The sequence below is a fragment of the Mus caroli genome, chromosome 6 (genome assembly GCF_900094665.2).
Source record: "Mus caroli chromosome 6, CAROLI_EIJ_v1.1, whole genome shotgun sequence".
NCBI lineage: Eukaryota > Metazoa > Chordata > Mammalia > Rodentia > Muridae > Mus > Mus caroli.
In genome coordinates, this window is record NC_034575.1 from 108,861,311 (window position 1) to 108,880,903 (window position 19,593).

The following is a 19,593-nucleotide window of genomic DNA, read 5'->3' on the forward strand; positions in this document are numbered from 1 at the left end:
GGGGTGACTCAAGGGTAAACTTAGAGGATACGTGGGTGCTTGGGAATGCTGTATGAAAGAGGTGAACCAAGACGAATAAAGAATAAAGATGTGCCCTGAAGCTAGACTCCTGGTGGTCAGAACTCAGGGTGATGCAGGAGCCGCTGACAGACAAGGATATCTTCATGGGAACACTCAGTGACTACACTTCAAGATGGGAGATGCCAAGCAAGGCCAGAATTGGATTGATGTGACAGGGAGGAAGGGAAAGTCAACTAAGAAAGCATGGGTCACTCACAAAGGTGAGGAGGGATGTCTGCTCTGAAAGGAAATCCTGGGACTCAGAGACCATGTACTTAGGTGTGCCTTTGCTGCACTGGGACTAATTTTATGTCAGTGGGAAAACACTATTGGACCTCCTAGCTATCCTCTATACCAGGGAGGGCAGCATCCACGGGATGGTCACAGGACACCAGCATAGGCTGACAGCAGGCTCCTAGTGATCTGTTTATCCTGCTGGAGCTGGAGGGCCCGAATGGAAGAACCTGTATGCGGAGCCTCCCTGCTCAGCGGTAGGGAGTGTGATGCTGGGTGTCCTGGTTTGGGATGGGTGCAGGGGCACTTTAGAATGTATCAAGAGGTGGAGTCTGCTTCTCATCAAAGAACTTGAAGGCTGGCTGGGGTAACACACATGTTGTGTCTGTTAGGAGGCTAAAACTGGGGCTCTATGTACTTTGAGAAGGCTCGAATGGAGACAGATAGGAAATATAGAGGAATCTTTGGGTGCCTGAGGCCTTGGGCAGCAAAGAACTAGAAAGAGCCAGAGACCAGAAGTTGTAGGTCAGAGGCAGTGGTATGGGCAGATATGTTTGGCAAAAGGAAGAAAAGACTGGGGATTTGGTTCAGGTGGCAGGGCACCTGCCTAGCAAGTACAAGGTTGGAAGAAGGAAGATGAAGAAGAGGTGAAAGTTCCAGGCTACCTCTCATATAAGAAAAGGATGCCAAGGTTAGACCAGCTCTTTTGGGACTAGCTGGCACTTGTGCAAGATGTGTGTACCCGACTATTTTCTACTTGAGATCAGCTAGATGGCACAGGAGCCTTGTCTCTACCAGGAAGGGGTCAGGCCTTCAGTATGCTCCACTCTGTGGGAGAAGGGCTGGTAAGGCTGTGAATGTGCTCAGTGTACGAGGGGAATTGGGGTGGGGGGATGCAGGTGATCCTGAAGTGCTCCAACACTCCTGGCTGTGACATCTGACCTTCAGTGACTGCTTGACCCACAGGGTCCCTCTTGTGTTGAGTGCCCACTGTGACTGTGACCCCTGAGAGGCTTCAACACTGTCAGACCTTCCCTCAAGGGCCAAGCTCTTCCTGACAAGGTAAGACACTAGATTGAGTGGTGTCCTGTGCCTCTCTTGGTGACTGCCATCCTCTGGCCTCGGGTCCTGAGGGGGACTGGAACCCTTTGGATTATGGAACGTTTTTGACTACAATGTGACCCTTTAATAGACTCAGACCTGTTGAATGCTATTTATAATTCTAGTGACCCACTGCTGGTTACAATCCCTGACCCCCAGCTAGCCCCATGACTGCTTGAGAACTCTTGGTCAATGACACTGTCTTCAGTGGCCCTTCATTCAGCCCGTGGGCCTCACAGAGACCCCTGTCCCACCATGTTCTCTGGACCCCGGCCCCTGCCCGCCTGCCCGCCCAGGAGCTGGCGTTGGTAGTGCCAGCGGAGGCGGTAAGGAGTCACACTCACGCCCAGCTGCAGCAGGAGGAAGGCTGGTCGGAGAGGAAAGAGCATTGGATAACGACACGCGACTAGGACTAGAGAGACTGGCTACGTCCTGGCTCTGGCTGGTGACGGAGGACTGTCTCCGCAGGGCCCCCTGGAAGGAGGCCCCGCTCTTGAAAGTATTGACTACTTCAATCTGCAACGGAGGAGAGAACGAGACAAGTTGCGAGAAGAAACGAACACCACAGCTACACAACTGACGGGCGCAACGTCACAAACAGCCGCAGCCACGGCGACAAGGACAACACCACTTAAAACAAAAATACCAGACACACTCCAAGGTTCGGAAAGATGTCTGCTCAGCTCTGGGCCCACCTGTAGGCCCCGGGGATCCCAAGCGGGGGGTGGGAGGTAGGGGGAGCGGCGTGTGACCTCTTTCCTCAATAGTGGCTCAGGGGCTGGGGTGGCAGTGACGTCAGAATGGAAGGGTGGCTTCAGGCATAGAGCCAGAGTGATATGGTGAGACCTTTGGGTGGATTGACTTTGGCCAAGGCCTAGCTCTCCTAATTTATTAGCTAGGTGACCTTGAGAAAGTCCTGTTCCTTTTCTTTACAGAAGGGCAATGCCATCCATCTGGCTGAGGTGTCAGTGCCATGGTACCTGGCCCACAACAGTGTTCAGAGAAGGCAGGCTCAGAGTCACTCACACCTATCCAGGATTATAATCATCAGGGGACTGCTGCCCCCTCTACCCCCAGAGATATGAGACCTGTAGGGCAATGTCACCTACCCCAGCCCTCACAGGAAAGGGGGACTGCCAGGGTCCTGGTCACAGCAGGAGAGTCCAGGCCTCTGTGAAGCAACCCCAAGTCTAAAACCCCACTCCCCTAAATTGCAAGTGGGTAGACCAGGGTAGTCCTACCCTCCTCTCAGGGGCTGTAGGAGTCTCATGAGTCCCTGTGGGCTGCAAGGAACTCCAATGGAGCTGTTTGCTGTAGTCCATGGAAACGAAGTGGTTGGCTTGTGCATCACTTGCCCAGATTGTTTGAGTGAGGGATCTGGGTTGATGCTCTATAGGTGTCTTTCTGGGCAAGAGATCTCTTCTCTGGATCCTATAGCACATTCATAAACTACACCTGCCCTAGGCATGGGGACTTTGGGAGAGCATGGGATGTGCACGTGTGTGTGTGTGTGTGTGTGTGTGTGTGTGTGTGTGTGTGGCCTTCCTGCGTCATTGTGTGCCACACAGTGGCTACCTAACTTCTGTTCTGGAGATGAAGCCTGCTTCTGGCTGAGCAGGCACTGTGCATATATGTTTTTATGTGTAAACTTGGCTTGCATGGACACCTCTGTTGAGGTTAATCTCTGGGATTTTAACCTTTGCTCTGCATCTAGGTGGGATCAAGGGCAGTGCTTGGAGACGCTTACAGAGGCAGAGAGTGTGGGCATTATCTGTAAAGATGACTGTAGCTCCCAGGCTGACAAGTTCCCTCCAGGATTGTCTGCTCCTCCTGGTAGCCACCCCAGCCACCACAGAACCCACACTCACCTCAGCCCACATAACCACCCCTCTCCTCTCAGGGGCATCCCTCTGGAAAACCACGGTAGGTGAGACTCATGTCAACTCCTCTTGTCTAGGCTGAGAATGTAGTGTTCTTCCTGGGGCCATACTCTGCTTCTGTAGCAGAAGTGTGTGTGTGTGTATGTGTGTGTGTGTGTGTGTGTATGTGTGTGTGTGGCTGGAGGGATAGCAAGGGCTCTTCTGAGGCCATATGACAGGCATAGGGGGCGTTCACTGAGCCCACTCCAAGGCTTCTATGGCTACCTGCTCTCACATCAGAGTGTGAGGGTGCATTGGAACACACTGGCCACACCCCCCAAGACTGGCCCAGCCCTAGGAACTCCCCATACCTGTGTCTGGATCCGATTCAGGCCCCGGAACCACAGGATCTGGCCACGGCGAAGCTCCCGCTCTGCGTGGTCTATCTCTTCCACATCCTCATTTAACTCCTCCTCAGGGATCTCCTCCTTCTGTGTTAGCCGACCTGCCTCTTTCAGAAACTTGAGCCTGCTGGTAGGGATGGTGGCGATGACCTGCAAGGGATGTACCAGGCAAAGGTCAGGGCTGAGATTTTTCCTCCTGGTCCCTGAGTCCCTCTCCTTCTTTTCCTGCTTCTTTCCCCAGACACAGGAAAAGCTCCCTCTTTAACCTTCTGCCCATCCTAACTCAACTGTTTGTTGTCTTATCATTAGCCTTTTTACTCCACCCACTTACTGGACACAAAGGACAGAGTGGAACAACTTGGCCTTGAAGAACTGGCCACTGTGACTTGGAATGCCCCAGGCCTTATTGGTATGTGACCTAAGACAAATCATGTGCCCCTGCTGAGCTCTGGACGCCTATCCATAAGGCTTAGGAGTTGTGAGGACCCAGGCAGGCATTGTGTACATGCTGTACAGAGCCCTCTGTGGATGGCCGTCAGTGAGCATGGTGTGCACCGAAGAGGCCAGTCCTGGACGCGTGGGACACAGTCATCCTTAGTCTTCCCTGAAAAGCTTGTTTCCCCGGCTGAGGCTTTACATCTGTGAGGACAGGCAAGGGCTGGACCACGCACTCGGGCTTTCTGGGAGTTCAGGGTCAGTGCTGGGTACTGGCATCAACCTCACTGCTCATGGGTGCATTCGCCTGGATGCTGAGGGAGCTCTCAGGATGCAGGCCCAGGATATGTAGCCCACCACACTGCCTTCAACTTTCTGAGTGCTGAGATTACAAGTGTGTACCACCATACCTGGCCCACCACTGTGGTTTCTTAGTCTAGCCTGGGGACAACCTAAGAAGAGAATCATCTTAGGCCTATGTCACCTAGATACCTGGACACCTTGGGAATAGTCCTTTCAGCTCAGAGCTGATAAAGACACTTCTCCCATGTAGGGTCCCGAGTCAGAAGACTGGAATTTCAAGCTGTCAGCAGTATGATGATGTATGTGATGGTGTGTGCATATGCGTGCATTTGTGCATGTGCGTGTGCGTGTGTGTGTGCACGCGCGCGCGTGCATGCGTGTATGTGCATGAACATGTGTATGTATGCCTAGAACTTGGGAAGAGGTAGAAAATAAACCAAGTGAAAGAATGTTCCAGGGTCAAGTTAGGAGATGCCTAGATAGCCACAGGACCACCTCAAGTCACATGTTAATATGGCAGGATGGGCCATGTTACCCTGCTTGGCACCACAGGTCACTACCTTCAGGATACCAATAGATGATCCCCCTTTTAGCGAGTTGGCTTCAGGTTCTGAGCTGTGGCAGCTCTTCCTGACATTTTTTTTTTTTTCTGTAAGCTTCCACTTTGGCAAGTCATGCCAGTAATAATAGCATTGCCTTTGGACATAAACTTAAGTTAAAAGAAACTGCTACAATTTAAAAAAGAAAATACCAGCAGCAGTGAAATACAGATAAAAGGTCACAATCAGAGTGTTGGTACCCATGTGGCCTGCATTTGGAGACTTGAACCGACTCTATTGCTCTGATGCCCAGTGTTGGGAATGACCTTCTCTGGTATGGGCAGTAGCTATATGTCACTTCTAGGACCAATCCTGTAGTTCCTCTTCCTTTGGCTCAACACCCCTCCCCCAACTCCCCTGCCACACACCTGGCCCCAGACGAGCTCTCCCAGGCCTATGAAGATGCACCACATCCACTGGTCCAGCTGGAGTGGGGAGCAGCTGAAGGGCTTCCCGCCAAACTGCACGATCACTATCTGCAGGTCAGAGATCGGAGGGACAGACACGGAGATGGCACGGAGGGCCGGGGAGCCACCGCCTTGCCCAGCCCAGGTTAAGTGGGGGCTGGGTACCTGGATGGCAAAAGTGCCAAGAACGATGGTGCAGAAGATGGGGTTCCGGAAGATCCCGTCAAAGACGTTGCGCTCGCCGTGGATCTTGCGGGCGTTGATCTCGTTGAAAAGCTGCATCATGACGAAGGTGTTGAAGATGATGGTGTAGTGCTCTGAGGGTGGTGAGTGCAGCGGGGCGTTCCTTCCGCTGTCGATCTGGAACATCTTCTCACCTGCCAAGCCAGAGGGTGGGGCCGGGGGCTCAGGTGTGGAACGGGGCACAGTGTGGCCAGTGATTCCTGCTTAGTGAGACAATCCTTTCTCTAGAGCAGTGGTTCGTGACCTGGTAGGGGCTCACCAGGACTCGAGGAGCTGAACTAAGGGGTCACTTTAGGAAGACTGAGAATCACTGATCTAGAGGATAAATGGCTTGGGACCTGTCGCCTTTTCTGTGGACATCTGAGAAAGGTGGCATGCCAGCGGCCTTACAAAGTAACATTCCTTATGAAGGGTGACTCTACTGAGAGGACACAGATCCTTGAGTGAAGCCACTACAGCTTAAGCTTATGTGGCCTGGAGACCTATGTGTTTGAGGCCTGGTGCCGAGGCTGTGGCGCTATGGAGAGGTAGTGGAACCAGAGTCGCATGAAGCACACAAGCTGCTCTTGAAGTCACTGTAGCCAGGGGTGACCTTAAACTTCTGATCCTTCTGCCTTTGCTTCCTGAGTGCTGAGATTACAGGCAGGCACCACCCCACCCGGTTTATCTGCAGTTTAGCATGGAACCAGGGACTTGAGGCATACTGAGCAAAGGCTCTACCACACCCTAGCCCTAAGGGAGGTGGTGGAACCGCTTCAGGGTGGAGTCTGACAGGACATTTCAGGCCATTAGGGTGTATTCTCTTGAAGGGAACTGTGGGGCCTGGTCTATACCTTTCTCCGCTTTCCTGGCCATGAAGCGAGCAGTTTTTCTTCCCTTTGCCTTGTCCCTGACTCAATACAGCAAGTCATCTGAATATGACCTCTCAGAGTGAGAGTCCAAACGAACCCCTCTTCTGAGCTAATTATCTCAGGAACCTTATTTTAATGAAGGAGCACTGAATAAGGCACAGGCAAAGGCACTTGGATCTGAGTGGCTGGAGAGCTAGCCCTCAGTGGAGGAGCTGAGAAAGGAGCTGACATTCCAACTGGTTGTGTGTCCTTCCCCAAGGACGTCTACATTCTCCATGAAGACGTCTTCCTGGAGCAAGGAGGAGTTCCTAGAAGCCGTCAGGGAAGGGACGGGTTGCTTGGCCCAGGACCTTGGCTCTCAGTGGCTAACCTGACAGAAAGCTTTCATCAGTCCTGGATGCTAACACTACCGCTGGCTTTGAGGTGAGCCAGCCGGGGACAGGGCATGACTACTTCTGGCTCCCTGTGTGCTGCCATCTGCATTTCCCTCCTATGTCACAGTTTCCCCATGGGGGAAACAGAATGACATCTGTAAAGCCAGCCATCGTCGGCCATGGTGTGTCCAGAAGTTGGTGCCCTAAGCTCAGATGGGGTGAGGACGAGGGTGCTCACCCACAAAGAGCAGGGTGAAGATGAGGGTGAGCTGGTAGACGGCGTGGCCCAGGATGTTCTTCATCATGGTCCGTGAGATGAGTGGCTTGTTGCGGCCGTACGGTTTCCTCAGGAGCAGAGTCTCTGTGGGTGGCTCTGTGGCCAGGGCCAGGGAGGCGAATGTGTCCATGATGAGATTCACCCAGAGCATCTGCACAGCCTTGAGAGGGGAGTCCTACGACAGCGGTAGGGAGAAGAAGACTGTCACAGGATGAGCCACCACAGCCACAGAGTACAGGATGGACCTGCTGCAGGGTCAGACCCGCTGCAAGGTCTCAGCAGGTTCTCACTATGGGATGCAGGCTGCCCAGGGTTTGGGGCTCTGAGCATGTACAGGACAGATTCTTGGAGCTTCTATGGAGAACAGTACGAACTGCCCACCTCAGTCCTGGGCCCACAGGCTCAGTGGCCACAGCTCCCTGACTTCTGTAGACTTCAGCCACATCTTCTTCTATTCCCCTCCTGTCTGAAGCCAACACCCATTTTCTTAACTCCCTGAAGTCTCTGCCCCACAGTCTCAGGGGTTCAGGTCTCTCCTATCCTGGAGACACTGTCCTTGACCTCGCTCCCAATTCCACCTTATTTCTCATTATCTTTATTGTAAAGGTTTTTATAACTACAACTCCAAATGAAAGCCCTGTCATGGTTGGAAGTCTGTCAAGCAAGCAAAACAGGATGCTAAGACACAGGTTGTCACCACAAGTGCACCAGTGTAGACACTATCAGGTTCGTTCTGAGAGGTCCAGGCTGGACAGAGCATGCTCTGTGTACACTGACTGAAGAAGCTGACCCACCCATCCTTCACCGCTCACAACTACAGTCCTTGTCCACAGAGTCAGGCTCACCCATAACCCTCTGCTCCTTGCATTGGTTCTGTTCTTGATCTTCCCTTGGCCCATGGAGTACTCCTCCAGGAAGCCTACCCTCTGTTTCCCATCTGTCTGTCTTCTCTGTGCTTCCCTGGCTGTTCTGCCGTCTCACCCTACCTAGTAGGGCTGCTCTGGGCTTCCTGCTACTTTTCCGCCTTATCTGATTACAAGATTCTCGGAGTCAGGTGTACAATTTTCCCACCAAAGCCTGTGTGGCCCTGCTCACTCAGGGATGTTGGGCCAACTGATCCTTGTCTCCAAACCTGTTTTCTTAACTGGCATCTGTCCAGTCTCCAGGAAGCTGTCACGCAATGTCTATAAACCACCACTAGAGGGAGCTCCACATCCACAGACCAGGAAAGATGCCCCCTGAACAGACAGGGAACCCTCAGTCCAACTCTCAGGCATGAGGTGGCACACAGGGTCAATGCTACAGCCACCATGTGCATCATCATGATGGAGGTCACCGCAGAAGGAAACAGTGTCCTATGGGCCACGTGGCTCTTGGGGACGGCTGCACATTGGACTCTGGGTTCCCCTATGGGTAGGGGGATTGTGTAACCAGGTTGTGACTGGAAGGAGCCAGGCCTCTGAGATCCTCTTAGGGCTGAAGTTGCTCTCCTTCTCCAGACCAGAAAGCCAGCTCCTGGGAGATGCAGTCTGGTTAGAGTTTCAGGAGACATCAGGAGCCAGAGTGAGTGTCTGAGTGTTCTGTTCTCTGAGCCTGTCTCTACCTCTGTGAAGTGGTACTTACTTACGGGGCTCCAAGTGTCTTGGCAAGCAGCCTGCAGAGGGCCAGCAGCAGTGATCTGGACAGACAGAGCATCACTGCCTCCTCCACCCACCCCATCTCTCCAAATCCACTCTGCTCTGGAGGGAAGATCACACACAATAGGACTGACTCTGTGTCCTCGTCTGGGCAACTGGTCTCCCTTGGGCCTCCCTTGGGGCCTCGGCCTGGCTTCTGCTAATGTCTGGAGCAAGGGTCAGGCCTCACAGGTCATGAGGCCTGATATCTCTCATTTCTGGGGCCACCTGAGTCATACTACCTCCCCAAGCCTCATTTCTCAACTGCATAGGGCTACTGGCTGCACGGAGGTCCAAGATGGCGTCCTGGTCTTGGGAGGAACACCACGATGTGATCCATCCCCAGGGTTGTGCTGCTAACAACCTAGGGTGTTCTGGAGGCTGAAGGCTGCCCTTTCCCAGCTTTTGGTGTGGTTCTCCCAGGACCCACCTGTGTAATGCAGGCGCCCGTGAAGGCCACAATCACCGCCACCACGTTGACAGTCAGCTGGAACTGCAGGAATTTGGATATGCTGTCATAGACGTTACGGCCCCACATCACTGCCTTGACGATGCTGCTGAAGTTGTCGTCTGTCAGGATGATGTCTGAGGCCTCCTTGGCCACATCTGTGCCTGCGATGCCCTGTGGAGACAGGGACAGGAGCCTGGTAGGGCAGCTGGAGAGGTGAATGGCTCTATCTGGCCAGTCTTATCTTCACAAGTCTTAGTCCTGTCACCTCATTCCTGACTCAAAGGAACTGGCACAGTCTGACCATACACACATCCACATGTGTATGCATACACTCATACAAACTTGTGTATGTATATGTATATGTATATGTATATGTATATGTATATGTATATGTATATGTATATGTATATGTATATGTATATGTATATACATAGGTATGCACATGCTTACACAACCACCCCTCTGAGGCCAACATTCTTTTCTGGGAAGTCTGGCCTTGCCCCATTCCTCCTTGACCTTTAAGCACCGAGCAGGACAGAGCTGACCCTAGCAGGACACTGCTTGCCCCCTCCAGGAAGACCTCTTGAGGCTAGTCTGGGACTCAAAAGCTTGGGTTGCATACAAGTTGAATGGAGAGGGATGAGTGTTAAGTGTCTGTAGGGAGTCCTGCAAGCCAGTTTGAAGCGGTGTAGTCCAAGCCGACTATCCTCGCCTTTGAGACCCAGTCTGACACCACTTGAAGCCCTCTTAAGATACTCTTACCATTGCGAAGCCCACATCTGCCTTCTTGAGAGCAGGCCCGTCGTTGGTCCCATCCCCCGTCACAGCCACCACCTGCCGCTGCTCAGTGTGTGTACTGTCGATGATGCCTAGTGGGTAAGGGGGTATGATCAGGGCCCATGGCCAGCCCTGAGCCTCAGCATGGCTTCCTGTCCTGTCTGTCCAGCCAGCCCCTTCCATCACTGCTCTTTTCAGCCTGTTCAGAGCCACCAGGCTCCTCATTGGCCCAGGTTGGCTCGGGACTTCCTATTCTCCAGCACTGTTTGCTCTTACAGTCCTTTGCCATACTACCTAGAAGCACAGCCCTCTAGCTATTCTGTCCAGACCCATGAGTTCTCTGCATCTTCAGGGACTCCCACATCTGCTTTCCAGTACACTCCACCTGGGAACTCCAGTCACACGTGGGGAGGCCATGAGCATGTCATTTGCCATCCTGACCCACTGGGCTTGACCTCTGTACATCTTCAAGGATAACTGGCAAGAACCAGACTGAACACAACCACGCCTGCCCCTCGTGTCAAAACCATGGCTTCTGGCCTCCTTGTCTGTGTGTGAGCATTGCTCTGTCTGTACCAGGCAGACAAACAGCAGCAGCCTGTGAAGGCAGGGGACAAGTTCCCAGGTAAGGGGTACCATCCCCTCTAACTACCCCCTACAAAGGCCAGCTTCCATGCCTGGTCCTCAGGGTTATCTTGGCTATTCCCACTGGCTGCCAGCCTGCCCAAGTCCCACTGTCTCTGGCTCAGCCTGTTTGAACTTCCTAACTCTGGAGTTGGCAGGTCAGTCTCTGACCCTCCTGGTTCTTTGGCCAGCACTGGACACTCACTGGGCCCTATGATGGATGGTTCCCCAGGGGCCTCCTTGTGGTCACATCTCCATCCTGTCTCTCCTGGCCTCACAGCAGCTGGTCCCACAGTGGACCATGTTCTTCTCTGTAGGCTTCCCTCCTGGATACCCCCCTGAGTACCTCCCACCCCTGGGTACCTCCCAACCCTGGATACTTCCAACCCCTGGGTACTTCCCACCCCTGGGTACCTCCCATCCCTGGGCACCTCCCACTCCTGGGTACCTCCCACCCCTGGGTACCTCCCACCCCTGGGTACCTCCCACCCCTGGGTACCTCCTACCCCTGGGTACCTCCCATCCCTGGGCACCTCCCACCCCTGGGTACCTCCTCCCGTGCCTCTCTATGGTCTCTAATGGTCTTATTTCTCCCATCATTCAGGTGGGTGCACTGGGTTCTGGGGTTTCCCTGTTTCCCACATGCCCATCACCCCATAGGCTCTAGCTGAGGCCCACATTTTCTTGATGATGGCTGTCTATTGCAGATGGTATTATTAGGACTTCAGAGACCCTGGAAGACTTACATTAACTGATTGTCGTCTTATCAGGTCTGTCATGCCTGACACGCAGGTAATGGGGGTGGGCCCGTAGCACAGTCTGTACAGGAGCACGCTATGGGATTCTCTGCTGTTTAAGACATGTGACTCTAAGGTGCCTAGGGGTGATCCCAGGCAGAAGTCAAAACCCCACCTTCTAGACATTTTACAGATGAGGAAACTGAGACCCAGAGTGGACAGGCTTGTCAAGGCCTCAGAGAGAGTAGTAGGAGTACTGAGGCCCAGGGCTGTGATGCAGGAATGTAACTGGGGTTACTGAGGCTTTGTGAGTGGTGACCCTCTAACAGGGGTGGGGGAAGGTGCTCTAGCCTTCTGCTATTCCGGGACCTCTCATCCTCTGGGTCTGCTCATAAGGGTTGGCTGGAAGCTTCCTACGGGTCTCAGCTTCCTAAGTTCTGGGCCCGATGGAGGAGGAAGATGGGCTGCCTTTCAGATGGCAAGAATGGCAAATATCGCCAAGCCATGAGAGAGCAGACTTTGTGGAAGGTTCCTAAAGTTCTGCACAACAAAGGCTTTATGCATAGGGACTAGGCTACCTCTAGCCCAGCCAGGCCCAGGCCCACTGCTACCTAGAGTAGGTTGGATGATCAGAAGAGAGTCTCGCAATCTCCTCATGTCTCCTCCACCCCCATCCCCAAGCCTCTGCAGTCCTCTCAAGGCTGAAAAGGAATAAGTCGGAAGGCCCCCAGGGAAGGAGAGTCTGTGTGCCCTCTTCCCATCTACACTGTGGAGCCTGTGTCACCCATAGCCAAGGACCAGCTAGAGCACACATGGAGGAAGCTGCAATGCCATGCAAATCGGGCTTGGTTTAGGCTGGGTTAGTTCTGGGCTCACAATCACCACAGTTACTCTAGGCTTACCTTTGACCAGCGTGTGCTTATCCGTGGGCGAGGAGCGAGCCAGCACCCTCAGCTTTGGCCAGATCTTGTCAATCCGCTCCTGCTCAATCTGGAGAGGGGTGTGGTATGTCGGTGGGGGTCACAGAGAGAAATCGAGCCCCATGCAGAGTCGCTGGGCTCTTCAGGGCACACCAGCTGGCTTCTGTTCAAGCATGCAGGGCCCATGCCTCCCGGCCCCCTCTGGAGCTTGGCCCACTTCAGAGCCTTTGCGGTGGGCGCATGCGCATGCGTACCTCCCCCTTCTCGTTGCGAATCCTCCGATTGAATTCTTTGCCTTCCAGGCACAGGAAGTCCTCTCCAGGGTGGATAATGCCACACTTGATGGCGATGGCCCTGGCTGTGTTGATATTGTCACCAGTGACCATGCGGACTGTGATACCTGCCCGCTGGCACTTGCGGATGGCTTCTGGGACCTGTAAGAGAAGGTAAGAGCCATGAGGGAGGGCATCATTTCGGTAGGTCTTCCTTGTCTTAAAAAACCCCAGGGCTGACTCTTCTCCCAGAAACCTCCCTAGGTAACTATCCAGGAGAGGCTGATGGTACCTGTGGCTTTCCTTTTATGCTTGCGACAGGCAATTGATCACAACACCCTCTGATTAAACCTGATAGGGTCTCAGAATTCTCAGCCCTCGGAGTACCAGGCAGCTACTACTTACTGACCATGATAGTCTATCCTGAGATGAAACTTACTGTTTCTGACCTGGACAAAGGGCATTGGAAAGACCCTAAAAAAACCATCCTTATGTCTGGCTTCAGGCAGGAGTGGAGAGTAGCAAACTAAGCCCATATAACTTATCCAGGCTTCACCTACAAGGTCCATGATCCATTCCTTGGTGTATTTTCAATGTTAGGGGTCAGGGGAGAGCCATGTGCATTTGAGGTCACTTTATTTGCATAGATTTAGAATAAATGCAAATGGTGCTTCTTCATGCTAAACAGGACGGAGAGGGACAAAGCACTGGGCTTTTGCTGACTGGATTGACACACTGACTTCTGGTCAGCCAGTCAGAAGGCAACAAGGCTCACTCCTCACTCCTCTCAGTAGCCTCCTCTCTTAGAGTGGTCAGGATGCAGAGCCAATGCTAGTGTTCACTGATGACCGGAATGAGTAACTGAACAGGGGCAGACAGAGACATGGCGAGGGGCACCTGCTGCAAAGTGTCCTTGTAAGAGAGAACATGCCACCGTGCACAGAGACCCAGAGCATGCTAGAATCTTGGGCCTGCCAGGTGAGCCCCGCACCCAACTCTTCTTGCACACAGTGGACCTGAGCCCTCACTGCCACCCCCACCTTGCCAAGCCACTGGAAAGGGTCTGACTAAACCCTGCAGCGTCCTCTGAGCTGCTTTATCAGTGACAAGCCCTTACTGTGAGAAAGTACCTTTGGGGTGGTTGAGGTGAAATGAGGATAGGACTGGCATCTTCATGAGGGGGAGATGAGGATACAGAATCACAGTTGTGTGTGTGCGCGTGCATGCACTTGTGTGTGCGACTATGTATGTGACTATATGTATGTGCATATGCATATTATATATGTATGATGTATGAGGATGTATATAAGCATGTGTATGATGTATGTGTGTGTTTGTGTGTGCATGATGTATATATGTGTGATATATGTGTATTTAAGTGACTATGTATGTATATGATAAATGTGTGTATGTGACTGTATGTATGCTTGTGTGTGTGTGTGTATAGGCCGCACACTTGCCTTCAGCTCCAGAGCTGTTGTTCTTTTAGAAACCTGTACCTTATATGACTTTAGTCCCTAAGGAGGGATTCAAGTGTTTCGAAGGTCCTAGAGTGAGTAGGGGCTTTGCATCATCTGACTCCATCCCTCTGTTCATTGCCTAGATCTGTCCTAGGCAACCCCAGCAGATGGTTGGCTTAGTTTCTGCTTGCACACCCCTGGTGATGGGTGCTCCCTTCCTCCCGGGTCTACTGATCCACAGTGAAGCTAGACTGGCTTGTGCTTTCGAAGAGCCTTTATTTTTCTCAGATGGAGAGTTCTTCGGTCATACCTGAACTCTCCTACAGAGATGGGGTCTTTAGGAGACATGGACTTTAGTGCAGGCTGAGACTAAGGGCTCTGGAAAGCATAGAGGAAGGCGAGTGGAGGAGAAACCATGGAGCGCTTCCTGGAGGAAGGGGTGTTTGAGCCAGTTCTATTCTGTTAAAAAAACAACTGAGGTTTTGGCATGAGGGAGTGTGCAGGAGCTCAGACCATGTAGATACAGCACACAGAGAGCAGTCAGGTCCACATTGCTGATCTCAAGGTATACAGAGAAAGCTCTGGGTGGGTGGGGGGCTTTGGGGCTGTGCTATATAATGTGTGTGTGTGTGTATCTTTCTATGTAGATCAGGTTAGACTTGAACTCACAAACAAACAAAAAACCCAAACAAAAACAGACAAACCAAACCAACCAACTAACCAACCAACCAACCAACCAAAACCATAAAAAAACCAGTTCTGGGAGAAGTACAAGGCTCCAAGCGCCCTGCTAGGCTTTCCCCTCATAAATCCAACATAGACTCTCACAAGAGCCAGCTATGCAGCACCTGACGCAGTTCAGGTCTGGAATGTTCTTTCCCTAAAAGTCCCATATGTTGAAGTTAGGTCCCCAGGGTGGTACTGTCCGGAGGAGCTAGAACCTTTAAGAGGTGGGGTGTCTGTGTTATGTGTCTTGGCAGGGACCTGTGGGACCTCCGTTTCTTCTGCTTTTTGCTTCTCAGCTCTGACATGAACTGTGTGCCTGGCTCTGTTGTGTGCTTCCGTCAGGATGCACTGTCTTGCCACAGGCCTACTGACCATCACCTGACACCTCTGAAGTCGTGAGCCCAGCTGGATCTCTCCTTTCCTGTTTATAAGCAGACTATGTCTAGTACTTTGTTACAGTAACGAAAAGTTAGGGTTTTCCATTTCCTTCCCTTTGCCCCCTGCCCCTGCTGCGGGGACATCCTCCCCCTCAGCCTTTCTATGGCAGCGTTTGCCTGTCTCCTACACTCAGACCTCTCTGCTCACGCAGCATCTCGAGCCCTCCAACCCAGGGGGACACTTCATTAAGTTGTTCTGTGGATTTTGTTTTTCATGCTCACTCATTCACTCAACAAACAGCAATGGAATATTCAGTTGTTCTGCGTGCCAAGGAGGATCGACATCATTAAGACTCAACTCCCAGGGGCATGGGTCTGCCTGAAATATGCTTTCCATATAAATAAAACCAGTGTTAACTATTTTAAAAAGTGGCTTCCTCTCTAAAATTATCCTAGATATTCTCACTGAGGAGAAGCAGGAAACGGGCGCTTCCTGTTGTCATTACATAAAGGCTTTTAAACATCTGCTGTTTCTGGTGACAGCCGGTGTCTGTGACTCTGAGGTCCCTGAACACCCCACTCTGGGTAACCCCCAGCCTGTCCCAGAGCGATGCTCTCCTGACAGCTTCCTCCAAGCTAGCTTCTGTCAGCCTTGGGATTGTTTTGAGTAGGGACTTTGGTGAATGCTTGGTGTTGCTTTGGCTTGGGTGGGCCTGAGTGGGTAAGGTGGTGAGGCAGCGGGGAAACTGACGCAGGTGAAGAGTGTTTACCTACAGTTGAAGAAAGTTGGGAAAGTGTGGGGACCCATGGCAGAGCCCCTCTGCTTGGGCCTCACTGTGCTGGAGCCTAATATGGGGTGCTAATGTGTGACTCCAGGAGCCATGTGCTGAGAAAAGGGACAGAGAACAGAGCCGGGAAAGCTGCAAGAGACACTTGACACAGGTGAGGACATTGTGGGACAAGTCACCCACAAAACTGGTGACAGGGGCTGCCTGTGAGGTGGGAACTGGGGCCTGGGTGTGGTGGGGGCTGCCTGTGAGGTGGGAACTGGGGCCTGGGTGTGGTGGGGGCTGCCTGTGNGGGAACTGGGGCCTGGGTGTGGTGGGGGCTGCCTGTGAGGTGGGAACTGGGGCCTGGGTGTGGTGGGGGCTGACTGTGAGGTGGGAACTGGGGTCTGGGTGTGGTAGGTCTCACTGTGAGGTGGGAACTGGGGCCTGGGTGTGGTGGGGGCTGACTGTGAGGTGGGAACTGGGGCCTGGGTGTGGAAGGGGCTACCTGGGGCCTTGTCAGAATGAGGCTATAGATTCAGGTCTCAACAGGAGAAGACCCACTCCACCACACCCCACCTCACCCCACCCTACCCCACAGCTCTGCTAGTTTAACTCTGGGATCCACATAGCCCAACCTTCTCATTCTCGGACAGAAAAACTGAAGCCCCGGAGATGTTACCGCAGGCCACCTGTGGCGTTTCATATTGACTATATTGACAGCATCTGCAGTCATCTTGGAGTCAACTCTCTGGCCATGGCTGTGAGGGAGTTTCCAGGTTAGATTAACGCAAGTGGGAAAATCCTCCCTGGAAGTGGGCAGCATCTGTCTATGGGCTGGGGTCTCAGAATAAGTAACGAGGAGACAGCATTCATCTTTCTCGGCTTCCTGACCACAGATGTGATGTGACCAGTGCCTCTTGCCCCTCCCTCTCTGCCTTCTTCTCCAAAACAGGAGCTTGGATAGGCCTTTCTCCCTTAAGTTGCTTTGGTCAGGTGTTTGGTTTCACCTGACCAAATGAGAGAAGGAACTGATGAGAGAATATCAGAAGGGCGTGTTAAAGCGGGTGCCCCAACCCTATGCTGTCACTTGAGGAAGTGTGTGTGTGTCTGTGTGTGTCTGTGTGTGTGTGTGATTTTTACATGCCACAGTGCATGTGTGGTGGTCAGGGGACAGTTTTGTAGAGTTAGTGCTTTCGTCGCTCCGCCTTTACCAGAGTTCTCGAGATTACACTTAAGGCGATGGCTTGAGTGGTAGATGCTTTTATCCACTGAGCCAAGCCGCCTTGCTAACACTGTAGCATGCATTTCTGCATCCACATCCCAGCAGGCCATGGGTGAGATGGGGTACTGGGATGGATGACTGAGAACTGTGGGCAGGAGGATGGACTGAAGGAAGGTCTGGTGGGTGTAGGTGTGAGGCTTCTAGCAGCTGCTTCTGGTCTGAAGACGTCAGAGCCTGGAAGGAAAGGGCCTCTGAGTGGACACTCCTTCTGTAGATAGAAGATAAAGGTCCCAGCAAGCAGGTGGCTTGGTGGGGGCAAAGCTTGGGCTTGTGTCCAGCCAGCCCTTGCCAGACCTGTGTTTGAAACAAGAACTCTAGATGATAATGCTGTCATCCAAAAGTCCCAGGAGGCTCAGCCTTGCTCCAAGGTCCTGGGCACGGATCTCTCTAAGGATCTCTCTAGAGGCTTCTTCTCCTTCCAGCTTCTTTCTATGGCATCTGGGTCAAGGCCTAGGATACCAGGTCTACTCTGCATTCATCTATCTACTTAACAGTGAGACGTTAGGACTATGCTGGCCTCTCAGGGCCCAATGTGCTCATCTATAAACTGATGAATGAGGCCAAAGTTCAAATCTCCACTCACGGAAGTAATTGTGAAATCAATAACCAGCCTAGCATTCAAAACAGAAGTGGGGCAGGAGACGCTTCTGGTGGTTTTGACCTCACGGAATTCTTAGGTGGTTAAATGTATTGCTGACTCCTCTGTAAGGAGCCTTCCAAGGCTAGCAGGGGTGAGGGGGGTGTCAGTCTGGAGCCGGAGGAGGCTGCACAAAAGGAAGTACAGAGGGAGAGGCTGGCAGGGCATGGGCAGGTGGCCTGGCACACATCAGGACAAACCTCTGCCCAGTGATGTCCAGGAAGGCGATAATGCATAACTCATCTGGGAGGCCTGAGCCCACTTACTGCTGGTGACAACTGCAGCTGTCCCAGGGGCTGAAAACCATCTTCAGGGACTAGGAGTTAGACAGATCCCTGAGAGGCAGACAGATAAGAAGAGGGGCTACAAATAGACAATAAAGAGGCAAACTTTCTGTTCTGTTCTGTTTGGGGGAGGGAGGGAGGGAGGGGAAAAGGGAGGGAGGGAGAAAGGGAAGGAGAAAGAAAGAGAGAGAGAGGGAGGGAGGGAACAAGGAAGGGAGGGAGGGAGGAAGGGAGAGAGAGAGAGAGAGAGAGAGAGAGAGAGAGAGAGAGAGAGAGAGAGAGAGGTGGGAGAGAGATAAATAGCAAGAACACTGCTGGAGAGTTAGGATCAAGACTATTCACTCTCATGCATTCATCCCACAAGCCCCTGCCTATTCTGAAGGCCAGGCTGATGCCAGTACAGGATCCTGAGACATGACTCAGCCAGGAAGGCCATTAGATAGCCTTAATTTTGGGCAACTGACCTATAGGCTGGGTTTGGTGTTCCTATGTGTATAATCTGTTCCCTTACACTATCTCACGGGCATGTGTGGACATGGAGGAAGATACTGTTATGTCCAGGCTACTGATATGGCTCAGAGAGGTTATGCAGGTGGCTCAATGCCACACAGCCCATTGGATCTCTAATGCTAGTGCATGGGGATCCAGGTCTATCTGATGCCAGTGCTCAGTCTGATACCTCTCAGAACTTCCAGGATGTAAAAGTTCGTGTCTGTGGTCTGATTTCATTCGTTCTTTGGAAGACAAGAGTCCTACAGCAGCAAGCAGGAGCCTGGAAGACAGCTCTTCACCTACCTCCACGTTTATAAAGGGACTGCTGGAGCTCTGAGAGAGCAGGCAGTGGCCAGAGGCTCTAAGAGAACACTATCAGGGCAGGATACTGAATCCACTGTTGTTGGAAGAAGGTGTCCCCTCTGGGTATCAACACCAAATCTCACAGTCAAGGTCACCAAGGACCCACTGGAGCCTAAGTGGAAGCGGAGTCAGATCTTGTACCTGCGTCAGGCCCTGTGCTCTCTTGGTACCCTGGGTCAGGTGAATGCTTTCCCTGCCCTTAGCACTAACATCTTTCCATGAAGCCTAATTTGGTACTGGCAGACACATACCACACGACTCCTCTTCTGTGACTATGACAGGCCTGGAGCTGGACCACTCCTCCAGTACTTTTATTCTCATCACGCGGGTGAAGTCACCTGACCCTTCTGATGGGAATGTGACCAGTCATTAACTTAGAGTCCTGTCTCCCAGATGCCTGCTGAAGGCAGATTGGGGCTGTCATAGGAGGCTGGCCAGGGGACCTTATTGCTAAGCCACCTCTGGGCTGACAGAGACTACAAAACTGACAAAACTGACAGAACACTATGCCCTGGGTTCTCCTGGGTGGATGCCCTGTGTACCTAGCTGTAATGGAGGATGCCCTGTGTACCTAGCTGTAATGGAGGATGCCCTGTGT

General features: G+C 52.5%; 1 protein-coding gene across 14 annotated transcripts in view; it reads right to left on the reverse strand.

Moving 5' to 3' along the window:
* Nucleotides 1-19,593, reverse strand: part of Atp2b2 (ATPase plasma membrane Ca2+ transporting 2) — a 301,832-nt gene that overhangs the window by 7,939 nt on the left and 274,300 nt on the right. For 9 of the 14 annotated variants that reach the window (XM_029478501.1, XM_029478498.1, XM_029478497.1 and 6 more), the window contains 8 exons: nt 12,587-12,766; nt 12,315-12,402; nt 10,037-10,143; nt 9,254-9,445; nt 7,109-7,322; nt 5,568-5,779; nt 5,364-5,471; nt 3,626-3,808 (listed from right to left, as the gene is read on the reverse strand). In XM_029478501.1, coding sequence (XP_029334361.1) covers nt 3,626-3,808; nt 5,364-5,471; nt 5,568-5,779; nt 7,109-7,322; nt 9,254-9,445; nt 10,037-10,143; nt 12,315-12,402; nt 12,587-12,766 — 1,284 coding nt within the window. Of the gene's footprint in view, nt 1-1,739; nt 1,912-3,625; nt 3,809-5,363; nt 5,472-5,567; nt 5,780-7,108; nt 7,323-9,253; nt 9,446-10,036; nt 10,144-12,314; nt 12,403-12,586; nt 12,767-19,593 lie in introns of all 14 variants that reach the window. The other 5 variants (XM_029478503.1, XM_029478502.1, XM_029478499.1 and 2 more) reach the window with 2 other exon arrangements.